At 44.4% G+C, this 12,591-nt stretch overlaps 1 protein-coding gene across 4 annotated transcripts in view; it reads left to right on the top strand.

Annotated features, from left to right (window-relative positions):
- ITPK1 (inositol-tetrakisphosphate 1-kinase) overlaps window positions 1–12,591 on the top strand; it is a 229,763-nt gene that overhangs the window by 204,624 nt on the left and 12,548 nt on the right. For all 4 annotated transcript variants that reach the window (XM_037900861.2, XM_043548511.1, XM_043548510.1 and 1 more), the window contains 4 exons: window positions 1,178–1,218; window positions 3,971–4,136; window positions 7,165–7,232; window positions 8,787–8,949. In XM_037900861.2, the coding sequence (XP_037756789.1) occupies window positions 1,178–1,218; window positions 3,971–4,136; window positions 7,165–7,232; window positions 8,787–8,949 (438 nt within the window). The remainder of the gene's footprint in view (window positions 1–1,177; window positions 1,219–3,970; window positions 4,137–7,164; window positions 7,233–8,786; window positions 8,950–12,591) is intronic.

Genomic DNA, 12,591 nt, shown 5'->3' with positions numbered 1-12,591 from the left:
AACCCCAAGGTTCAACAGCCAGAAGTCAGATCTCCCCCCCCCCCCCCCACCAAAAAAACAAACAAACATGCAATCTTTTAGAGAGAGATTATATTGTGGGGGGTTTTGTCTGTCTTTTTATTATTATTTTTTAACTCCACCTGCCCATCCCCAGTGTGTATGTGTGATGATAATTAGTGTTGTCCACTCTCTCAGTTGTACTGGGTAAAGAGAATCCTCTCTGTAGGAGCTCCCATCCCCTGCACAGCAATTAATTCTGCCCCCATCCCTCAAATCAATCCCCCCCGCACCCCCAGCTCCCATATCAGTTCTGCCCTCGCATCTGCCTATCACATCAATTCCACCCTTCTAGCCTAACCTCTGCTGCTCCTGCAGCTCCTGGGTTCTTCACCCCACTCTTCCAGGTCCAGGGGGTAACAGCAGCTGGTTCCTCCCTTTCCCCCTTGTCAAGCCTGGTGTTGTAGGGATGGAGGGAGGGAGCAGGCTGACCCATTGTTCACAGCTGGGCAGAGGGAAGAAGGGAGTGGAACTGCTCTGAATTGCTGAGAGCACTTTCTGCTCCCTCGTGTGAGAATGGAGTGGGCTGGTGAAGAGAGGGAGACAGCTCTTCCTGCTTTATGCAGCAGTCCTGGCTGGCTGCTCTTCCCCAGAAAGCAGCAGGCAAGTGGGGAAGGCAGCCATTCAGAGCAGGTTTGCACAAGAGGACTGGAGCTGTTCACATGATTGCCAGGCTGACTTGAGCCCCGGCTGAAATCAAGTGACTCACAAAGAAGTCACGAGAGTTATGAACACTGGCATTGCTATTTCAGGCTTTCGTAATTGGTGCCTTGTGCTGCCTTCCCACCTAAATGATCAGCTTCTGTGCTGAGCCCCCCGTGCTACTGCTGCCTGCCTTCTCCTGAGTTCTGTGTGCTCTAACCCAGTGTGTATCAACTCCAGTTCCAGAATAGCAGTTAAGAGACACGGGTCTGGAGCAGTCCAAACTCCATGGCAATGGACAGCACATAGAGTTGAAACAGTGAGCCCTTGCGAGTCTAACTGGTACCGCTGAGGTCTTAGCCTGGTGGGCTGCTATATGGGTTGGGAACAGCTAGTACAAAGGATTTTGTGTGTGACCCATTTCGCTTATTCACACGCTCTCTCCTTTTTTTTTTTTTCTTTTTTTTCATTTACACAGTTTGTAAAACCAGAGTGGCCCATGGAACCAACTCTCATGAGGTGAGTAAAAGAACTCTGGGGCTTCAGTCAGCTTTATCCCCTCACTTGTAATCCCCTCCTGACTACTTATGGGTTGGTTGGGAGCTCTACTGTGCAATAATAGAATGATTGTTATCCCCCAAGCTACTTCCCCTCCCCCCTTACATGTCCTTACTTCAAATACCTTTTGTAAGGTTACTTGGGCTCAGTTTAAACAGGGCTTATCACCCTTGAGCAGAAATTGTGGTTTTTGGAGGGGGGTGAGAGAACCTGGATTTCTGCAGGAAATGGCCCACATTGATTATCATATGCATTGTGAAGACAGTGGTCACTTTGGATGGGCTATTACCAGCAAGAGAGTGAGTTTGTTTGTGGGAGGGCGGAGGGTGAGAAAACCTGGATTTGTGCTGGAAATGGCCCAACTTGATGATCACTTTAGATAAGCTATTACCAGCAGGAGAGTGGGGTGGGAGGAGGCATTGTTTCATGGTGTCTGTGTATAAAATGTCTTGTGCGATTTCCACAGCATGCATCCGATGAAGTGAGCTGTAGCTCACGAAAGCTCATGCTCAAATAAATTGGTTAGTCTCTAAGGTGCCACAAGTACTCCTTTTCTTTTTACAAAGCTTTCAGTGCCTAATGAGTTAGCGTGGACATTCATTGCTGTGATGAGCCCCTCTTTGCAGTTCTCATGAAAAGTACTTATTTAAGTTTTCTGCTCGAACCCCAGCATCTGCAAGATGTGATGCTCAAATAGAGTTGTACTGCTGTGGCTTTTCATGGGAGCTGATTATTGGTGCACAGGTTGGTGTCCTCAGCGATGCCTGAGGTCCTGCATGACACTTCAGTCCCTCTGGAGGAGAACCATTCTTGAAGTTGCCATGTTCCCAGGGGTAGTATTAGGGCTCATTTGTCTGATAGACGACAATCTATCCTGTAAGAGCCACATGTGAAGAATGACTGCTTGAGAAACATGGAATGTTGTGTTTGTTGAAAGCTCCTGGTGTGAAAGCAGCATGTCCAGTGCCTTGAGCACAGGACTGGAAGCAAGTAACTGTAGTTCAGTTGTCCTCTCTGTGGCCTTAGGCAAGATGCTTAACTTCTCTGTACAGTATTGGGGTTGTGCCTAGAGACCCCATCGAACTTAGTTACAGAAGCCTACTTACACAGGTTATTAGCATGTGCATATTGGATATGTGCTGCCAAAAAGATAGCATCTCGTAGAATAATGATAGAATAAAAAAAATCAGTTTGAAATAGGCATTGGCTACATGCACTAACTTGCACTCAGAAAATGTTAGAGAATCTCCTGATTGTGTACGCGTGCAGAAAATTATGTGATCTCATATGGTGTGCCCGATATAGAAGAGAACAGAATAATAAACAGCTAGATAGAGACAAACATGTTCTTGGCCCTTTAGTCATAAATGTATAGTCATCCCATTGCTTATTTGACTAAAAGTATGACTTTTTGTTGAAATATTTATCATCTTATTATACAGGAACAAACTAGAAAGCGAACATGAATTTAGAAAAAGCCCCACAAACTAAGAGTACAACATAAATCAAATTGACAGGTACACATAGAAGAGATAGAAAGTGTTCCATGGTATGCAATTTGTAAAATCCCTCCGGTTATCCTGACTTTGCTGAGATCCAGCTAATTGTAGAAAGCAAGAAAAGAGTCAGAATTTATGGAGAGAAATGGCTATCTTTGAGAGGGATTCAGAGTCAGAGCTCATAAGCTGTATTCTGAACTCTGCCATTGTGACCTAGGACAAATCACTTAAACTCTCTGGGCATTATCCTGGACCAATTTGAACTCAATAGGAAAACTAGTAGTCCCTCTTCAAAGTGACAAGATCATGGATCACTGCACCCGGGTCTTTGCCCACAAAGAGAGGGCATAGCCTTCGAGCTAATTAAAGGAGTGAATAAGCATTTCTGGTCAGTGACTTAATCAGGGTGCCCAAGCACGGAACTGTGTATTATGTGATGTGGATTCTGCTGCCTCTTCAGAGTGTTTCCTTTTACCCATCAGCATCACTTCCATCTTACATGGGCTAGGTTTGAGCCAGCCGCTGTTCATCGTTGAGCCCCTAAATTACTTTCTCTGTGGCATATTTCTTCCAGTCCCTGTGTCATTCATGTAAGGGGGCTCTACGCTTGGCGTGATGGGATGAAACCGAGCCAAGGCAAATGTTGGCTGAGCATTTTCCAATAGTGAGGGCGGTTGACTCTGAAAGAATCTCTCACTGAAGGGGCAGAAACCCCAGTTGCTTGGGAGATTTAAACCTGAACCGAACCAACCCATTAAAAAACAACTGTAAGGAACAACTTTCATTGGCAAAGAGGGTCAGGATGACCTAATACATCTATTTCTTCATATCTCGGACTTCCTGCATAATCTGATGGGTATTTTCCAGGTTCTGTCACTCAGATATTTTATTGATTTTAAATTAAAAATCAAATTGGGATTGTTGCATAACTAACAAAGATAAAATGCCCTTGTACATGTTAAAAAGAATCTTAATTTAAAATGATAATGTGTGCAACTGAAAGCCACGCTGATAACACCCTCAGGGATTTAGGCTTATTTTAGCAGTAAATGTAATAAAAGAGAAGCTAGCTGCTGAGAAGGGATTTGCACTTGGTTATTATCCCTGGATAGATTTTCCCCCACATCACATGTTTCAGCCAGACAACAGAAAAACGTGAAATAAATGAAAGCCCAAATCCTTGTGAAGAACTGTGTTTGCATTTTGTGTTTCAGATGGCAATCATATTCAACCAGGAAGGCCTGAAGGCCATCCAGCCCCCCTGCGTGATTCAGAGCTTCATCAATCACAACGCTGTGCTGTATAAAGTGTTTGTGGTCGGGGAGTCCTACACTGTGGTAAAAAGACCATCTTTAAAGAACTTCTCGGCAGGCATTTCAGGTAAAGTACCTGTGCGCCAGCTTAAATGCTAGCATGAGCTCAGAGGCCCTTGGCAGCAGAGATCTTGAATGAAAAATGTTTTTGAATAGGCTGCTAAAATTAAAGCATCTGCTTTTTACATGCTGTATTTCCTCCTCTGTGTTATTTCAACAGGAAGGGAGATAACTCATCTGCTCTGGAATACATCTGAATAGAGTTCTTATAGTAAATGTTTAGGTGAAATTAACCTGAATCTTACCTATTGAAAGCTGGGTTTTATGTCATTGTGGAAGTGGAGAAAGCTCTTTTACTGGAAACTCTCTAAACACTCAGTAGGTCCATTTGTCATTTGCTCTTGAGTTATAATTGCAAGATAAAGGGGAAATTCCTGGATTCCATCATTTTTCTTCCTGTCCCTGTCTTTATCTTGTTCACTTTTTGTTTGTGTTTAAAATAAGAGCAGTTGAGTTCTCCCATGCCAGAGCCTCTTGGTTTGTTCATGTAAGGGCCAGTTCTTGAAATTCTCAGGGGAAATACACTTGATCATTTTCATTTGGTTCTAGTTGGCAACTATTTTTGAGATAAGCGGAGTGGAGCTGCTGAGCTAAGGTCCTCTTGTAGTTATCGACAGGTACGGTTATAAATCAACAGAGATCATTTGAAGGGTGTTAATTGAGTCTGCTGCAATTTCCTTTTTGGAAGAAGAACAGCTTTCTGTTGTGAAGCCTGAGGAATCGAGAGCTACATTCAATGGCTATAGGAAGCAGAAAATGTGTAGTGGGACTAGTATGAGTGAAATAGTGATATGTTTATCAGTTAGTATGAGAAATTAGCATTAGGGAAATGTACTGAAGTATCAACTAATTTTAAGGCATCTTTATGAAAGCCAGTGCCTTAGATGCAGCCATTAGCTTGTTAGTCTAAAGTTATAATGTTAATTTTGAATCCCATGTTAAAATGAAATGTGCAGACTGGTTTCAATGAATTCCTGGATTCCAAGTCTGGATTTCTTGGCCTAAAATCTGCTGCTGGCAAGGGACATGTTATGAACAAGGGATCAAGAAGGTCTGACTGTTTCAAGGGTCTACAGTAGCTGATTGCAGAAATGTGAAGTCTTACGAAGTAGGAGCAGAGACAGGGTATTTGAATTTCTGCCCCTTGGCCCCACCTCCTGAGCTCCTTCAGTGATTAGCACTGGAACAGGAAGAATAAAGCTGGCCTGGCAGCATCCTCACTAGAGATCTTGTGGGATGTTTGTCATTTTGTGTCATGAGGATTTTTAACAAATAGACGTCTTTTCCTTCTGGGGCTGCTTCTTTGCTCCTGCCCTTCTTCATGCTCCCTGGTATTCCTTCCTCTGGCTAGGAGGGTTGCATTGGTTAGATTGGTCGGCATGGTACGCTAGAAGGGGATCAGTCCCCTTTGAAACAATATCTCAGGACTTATCTTGACATTCCCTTTATTTAAAAAGCCTACATTTTAAAGGGCAGCTCACTTCGTCTTTTCCTGAGGCTAAGGGTCTCAGCTCTGCAGTTCAACTCCAGGTCTTGGCGGTAGGATATTCAGCCTCTGCTAAGTCAGGTTTGTTTTTATGTCCCACCAGCTTTGTCCAGGTCCAACTTTAATCTGTCCATGCTTCTCAGGAACGTGCACAGTTATGGACAACTAAGCACACGCTGGCTGGTTTTCAAAGCTGCTGAGCACCTCATCTCTGTGGGAGATGCAGTTACTGAGCACCTCTGAAAATCAGGCCACAGATCACTTAAATATCTTGGGCTAGCCACCTGCTTCAAATCTTGGCTACTGCTCTCTAATATGTTACCAAAAGTTACAGATTGTTTTGGGTTTGCCTCCCATGATTCCTGCATCTTTCCCACAATAAAGCGCACTAAGCTTGTGGCTGTGATAAGCTGCTGTGATCCAGTCTGCAGAGGGAACAGCCTAGTAGAAACATATCCTACATCATGCAGCAAGTGTGTGATAACTCTGCACATTCAACGTTATGTTTGCTTTGATGCTGTCCCAGATTCACTTCTGGGTTTATGTATACCATGGCGGTGGCTTCTGGCAAGCCCAAGAGGACAGGTTGTCATAATGGAAAGCTGCCACAACATTCCTCCCCCCCACCACCCCTCTCCCGCCGTTGGAGGGGTTTTGTAGGAGGATAAATTGGCCTGGGAGGGTGCATGGATGGAGGATGTGCTAATACAATTCCTTGAGCAGCCTCCACTGCAGGGCTGCTGTGGTGTCTTCAAATTAAAGATCCTTCCTGCCTACCCTCCGCTGGGGTGAATTTTACTCTGTGGATCATGAAGGTCCACCTTTGGTACAGGGAGGTATAATTTATACCTCCCCTGCACTTGCTTGGGTGGATCTAGTGCCAACCGTGAAATCATCTGCCATGTAATGAAATCTTGTACGTTTCCAGTTGAATGGTCCCTTTAATTCCTAACCATTTCCTAGGAATGATTTCATTAACTTACAGAAAACATTCTTTAATGAGTGGGATTTATTTGAGTGCAGAAATGAAACCCGTTCGTGTACGTACACACACACACACACACACACACACACACACACACACACACACACACACACACACACACACACACACACACACACACACACACACACACACACACACACACACTTTTACCTTATCTGTGGCCTGAGATCTTGAAGCTGTGTGAGTCTTGGGCTGGGTTTTCTGCCGTGGGCAGGTGCCTGTGTGCAAAAGGAAGCTTTGCGTGACAGAGTCGTCTTGGTACATGCACAATGTGCCTCAGATGGCATGTGACCAGGATTCATCATCAAATGTGGTCCACTAGTTGGATCATTAGCTTCCCCAGCCTGGGCTAGGTACTGACAGGGAGTACGACATGAACACTGATCCATGCCCCCTGTGACAGAGTGGAGAACTTTATCAGCTATTGAGCTGGATTAGATTCCCGGGGTTGCACTGCCACCTAGTGTTGCATACAGCATAAACCAATCCTTTTAAAATTCAAATCCAAGTATCAGTTCATTTATAACTTTTTTTTAATTTCAGATAGAGAATCAATATTTTTCAACAGCCACAATGTGTCGAAGCCAGAATCCTCCTCTGTCTTAACAGCAGTAAGTACTCCAGGTCTTTTTTTTTTTTTTTTTTTTTTTTTTTTTACCATTGATAGAAAACGAATCTCTTTTTCTGATAAAGATGTTCATGAATAGTGACTCTTGTACATGAATTGTGTCCTGTCAGCTCCCAGATAGCAAATTGAGATCTGTTTGCTACTTAGAACCAGCACAATTTAAAGCTGTGTTTCCCTGTTCATTTGATATCCCTTACAAGGTTTTTCTCCTTTGTGTTGTGGAAGCAGAGATGCTGCTGCATGTCTGTGTGCTGCTTTGCTGTGCTTTGTCTTAACTGAAAGCCAGTCCAGATGGGGAAAGGAAAGGTCCTGAGTAGTAATGTCTGATACTTTTCCTCTCCAAAGAATTTTGTAAGCCTTAATGAATCCTTATGGCACTCCTGTGAGGTAAGGGAGTGGTATCCCCATTTGACAAATAGGGAAAACCCAAAGCAGAGAAGTTAAGTGAATTGCCCCAGACCACGAAGATATGCACCTAGAATGTAAGCATTCCTGAGGTCTGACCAGTAGGCTACACCTCTATATATCCTCAGAGTACATTAACCCCAAGCACACCTTAATTGTGTTTGACTAGCCCTGTTAATAGCCAAAGTAAAGTTGGATTCTACAAGATGTTGAGCACTCTTAACTCCCACTGAAGTAATCTTGCAGGACTGGGCCCTAGTTTGTCTCCAGATTCTTCTCTGATTCATGTGATCTCGTTAGTTTGTAGTCAAAAGTTTAATACAGTGACCAGATGTGGAATTGCAGTGTCCTAATTGACATGCTAAATATTATTCATGTCACTGAACTAATCATAAATCCCTTCCAGTGGCTAAATTTTGTGATGTATATGTTTATGTATATGTTTTGGATATATACACAGCTGTTCTGTACACAAAACAGTACTTGTATTGCTCAGCCTCTTGGCTAAGAAATGTGTGATTAAATTTCACATTCACAAGTGACCCGAGTCACTCTTAATAATAAACTGTTCTAAAATAACTCTGACTTCAAACCCATACAAGAGACCTCCCTTATTAGACAACTGCCCTGAGCAGTGCCCCAAAACACTGAGCACAGTAGTGATGCACCTTAACACCTTCTGTTAAGTAACTCATTCTTGTCAGCCCCTTAATCAGTCGCTTAAGGCAGGTTTAATTTTAGATCAGCTTATCAAACGCACATGATGAAAGGCAGAATATCTGCAGTGCAGGAGCAGAGGCTGCAGTTTTCTTTTGATTTTAAAATGGGTGTCTAATATTTAAGATACTGGGTCTAATTCTCCATTCAGTTCGGTGCTGGTGTGTATATCCATTGATTTCCATGGAGTTACACCAGTGTAACAAATAGAGAATCAGGCCCACTGAGTACAGTAGAAGAGCCTAACATTTAATGTATGTAGGATGCAAAATCAAGAAAAGCTCTTGTGGCTTCTTCCCTGCAGTTGGATCCTACCGGATATAGAATGGGGAAGCTCTGTAAATCAACACGTACACTAAAGAGAGAGCCTGGTTCAGAACCCCTCAGTTGTTTCTCTTTGTCTTTTTCACGGTAGCTTGATAAAATCGAAGGTGTGTTTGAACGGCCAAATGATGACGTCATCCGGGAGATCTCCAAGGCACTGAGACAGGCTCTGGGGGTTTCCCTCTTTGGGATTGATATTATCATTAACAATCAGACCGGCCAGCATGCAGTCATTGATATCAATGCATTCCCAGGTAAGAGAGACCTTTCATCTTTCACCAGACTGTGTGGATGCCATACCATGTGTGTTTAGTGAGAATTAGTATTGCTGTTCATAGAATATCAGGGTTTGAAGAGACCTCAGGAGGTCATCTAGTCCAACCCCCTGCTCAAAGCAGGACCAACCCCAACTAAATCATCCCAGCCAGGGCTTTGTCAAGCCAGACCTTAGAAACCTCTAAGGATGGAGATTCCACCACGTCCCTAGGTAACCCATTCCAGTGCTTCACCACCCTCCTAGTGAAATAGTTTTTCCTACTATCCAACCTAGACCTCCCTCACTGCAACTTGAGACCATTGCTCCTTGTTCTGTCATCTGCCACCACTGAGAACAGCCTACCTTCATCCTCTTTAGAACCCCTCTTCAGGTAGTTGAAGGCTGCTATCAAATCCCCCCTCACTCTTCTCTTCTGCAGACTAAATAAGGCCAGTTCCCTCAGCTTCTCCTCATAAGTCACGTGCCCCAGCCTCTAATCATTTTTGTTGCCCTCTGCTGGGCTCTTTCCAATTTGTCCACATCCTTTCTGTAGTGGGGGACCCAAAACTGGACGCAGTACTCCAGATATGGCCTCACCAGTGCTGAATAGAGAGGAATAGTCACTTCCCTTAATCTGCTGGCTATGCTCCTATTAATGCAGCCCGATATGATCTTATCCTTCTTGGCAAAAAGGGCACACCGTTAACTCATATCCAGCTTCTTGTCCACTGTAATCCCTAGGTTCTTTTCTGTAGAACTGCCGCTTAGCCAGTCGGTCCCCAGCCTGTAGCAGTGCATGGGATTCTTCTGTCCTAAGTGCAGGACTCTGCACTTGTCCTTGTTGAACCTCATCAGATTTATTTTGGCCCAATCCTCCAATTTGACTAGGTCCCTCTGTGTCCTATCCCTACCCTCCAGCATATCTACCTCTCCCCCCATCTTAGTGTCATCCGCAAACTTGCTGAGAGTGCAATCCATCCCATCATCCAGATCATTAATGAAGATGTTGAACAAAACCGGCCACAGGACAGACCTCTGAGGCACTCCACTTGATACTGGCTGCCAACTAGACACTGAGCCATTGATTACCACCCGTTGAGCCCGACGATCTAGCCAGCTTTCTATCCACCTAAAAGTCCATTCATCCAATCCTTACTTTTTTAACTTGCTGGCAAGAATACTGTGGGAGACTGTATCAAAAGCTTTGCTAAAGTCAAGATATGTCACGTCCACCGCTTTCCCCATATCCACAGAGCCAGTTATCTCATCATAGAAGGCAATCAGGTTGGTCAGGCATGACTTGCCCTTGGTGAATCCATGTTGACTGTTCCTGATCACCTTCCTCTCCTCCAGATGCTTCAAAATGGATTCCTTGAGGACCTGCTCCATAATTTTTCCGGGGACTGAGGTGAGGCTGACCGGTCTTTAGTTCCCTGGATTGTCCTTCCCTTTTTTAAAGATGGGCACTATATTTGCCTTTTTCCAATCATCCAGGACCTCCCCCGATCGCCACGAGTTTTCAAAAATAATGGCCAATGGTTCTGCGATCACATTAGCCAACTCCCTCATTACCCTCAGATGCATTAGATCCGGGCCCGTGGACTTGGGCATGTCCAGCTTTTCTAAATAGTCCTTACCCTGTTCTTTCACCACTGAGGGCTACTCACCTCCTCCCCATACTGTGCTGCCCCGTACTACAGTCTGGGAGCTGACCTTGTCTGTGAAGACCAAGGCAAAAAAAGCATTGAGTACTTCAGCTTTTTCCACATCATCTGTCACTAGGTTACCTCCCCCATTCAGTAAGGGTCCCACACTTTCCCTGACCACCTTCTTGTTGCTAACGTACCTGTAGAAACCCTTCTTGTTACCCTTCACATCCCTTGCTAGCTGCAACTCCAGTTGTGCTCTGTCTCATTACACCTCTGCATACTCGAGCAATATTTTTATATTCCTCCCTAGTCATCTGTCTTAAGTTTCCATTTCTTGTAAGCTTCCTTTTTGTGTTTAAGCTCACTGAAGATTTCTCTGTTAAGCCAAGCTGGTCGCCTGCCATATTTGCTGTTCTTTCTGCACATTGGGATGGTTTGTTCCTGCGCACTCAATAAGGCTTCTTTAAAATACAGCCAGCTCTCCTGGACTCCTTTCCCACACATATTAGCCTCCCAAGGGATCCTTCCCATCAGTTCCCTGAGGAAGTCAGAGTCTGCTTTTCTGAAGTCCAGGGTCCATATTCTGCTGCTCTCCTTTCTTCCTTTTGTCAGATCCTGAACTCGACCATCTCATGGTCACTGCTGCCCAGGTTGCCACCCACTTCTACTTCCCCTACCAATTCTTCCCTGTTTGTGAGCAGCAGGTCAAGAGGAGCACGGCCCCGAGTTCCTCCAGCACTTGCACCAGGAAGTTGTCCCCAGCACTCTCCAAAAACTTTCTGGATTGTCTGTGAACTGCTGTATTGCTCTCCCAGCAGAGGTCAGGGGTGATTGAAGTCCCCCATGAGAACCAGGGCTTGTGATCTGGAAATTTCTGTTAGTTGTCCGAAGAAAGCCTCGTCTACCTCATCCTCCTGATCTGGTAGTCTGTAGCAGATGCCCAACACGACATCACCCTTGTTGCTCTCGCCTCTAAACTTAATCCAAAGACTCTCAACAGACTTTTCTCCAGTTTCATATTGGAGCTCTGAGCAGCCATACTGCTCTCTTACATACAGTGCAACTCCTCCACCTTTTCTCCACCCGTTTGTCCTTCCTGAACAGTTTATACCCATCCATGACAGTGCTCCAGTCATGTGAGTTACCCCACCAAGTCTCTGTTATTCCAGTCACCTCATAGTTCCTTGACTGTGCCAGGACTTCCCATTCTTCCTGCATGTTTCCCAGGCTTCTTGCGTTCATGTACTGGCACCTAAGATAACTAGCCAATTGCCCTACTTTCTCACTATGAATCAGGAGGCCTCTTTTGGGCTCCCTGATCCTAAGGCATTGCTTGTTAGGAAACTTCCAACCCTCAATCAGCTATGTTTTCTCATGAAATACATGCAATATGTTTAAAAGATACCTTTTTTGTGGGGAACTAGGCGCCACAACTGAGAGTAATTTGATGCGGAAAAGATGCTGGAATCCTAGGAGCACAGAAATTGCCACAGTGGATCGACCAGGATTCCATCTACTTCAGTATCCTGGCAAGTTGCTATAGCTGAACCCTGAAATATGACAATATTAGTAATCAGGTTTACTCTGATATTTTCCCCCCTTGTCCTGTTAGTGCAGGATACAGCCCAGAAACAACAAAAAAAGCGTTTCAATCTTTGGAACGTCTGAATCAGCGTTACGTTTCCTGGATCAGGCGAATGAATGTATCGTCCAAGGTTCAGGAGCTATTTCCTTGTGTTTGCTTTTCATTTGACGAATTTATCTCATTAGTGAATAGTGGTGCTGGCTTCAAGTGACACATGCAAGACTGTTACCATGATGTAGTTCCATTACAGTGGGTCTCTCACAATTTTTGTATTGTAGAGCACTTTTTAAGATAGAGATCCTATCACAGACCATCTGCTTCCTAATCTTTCAGTCCTGTTTCCTCACCTCCCTGAGAAGTAGGTAGAATGAAGGAGTCTAGATGAAAATAAACTCACTTTACTGTG

This window comes from Chelonia mydas, chromosome 6 (assembly GCF_015237465.2).
Source record: "Chelonia mydas isolate rCheMyd1 chromosome 6, rCheMyd1.pri.v2, whole genome shotgun sequence".
Lineage (NCBI taxonomy): Eukaryota > Metazoa > Chordata > Testudines > Cheloniidae > Chelonia > Chelonia mydas.
Note: the sequence above shows the minus strand (reverse complement) of the source record. Positions and strands in the feature narration are given on the sequence as shown.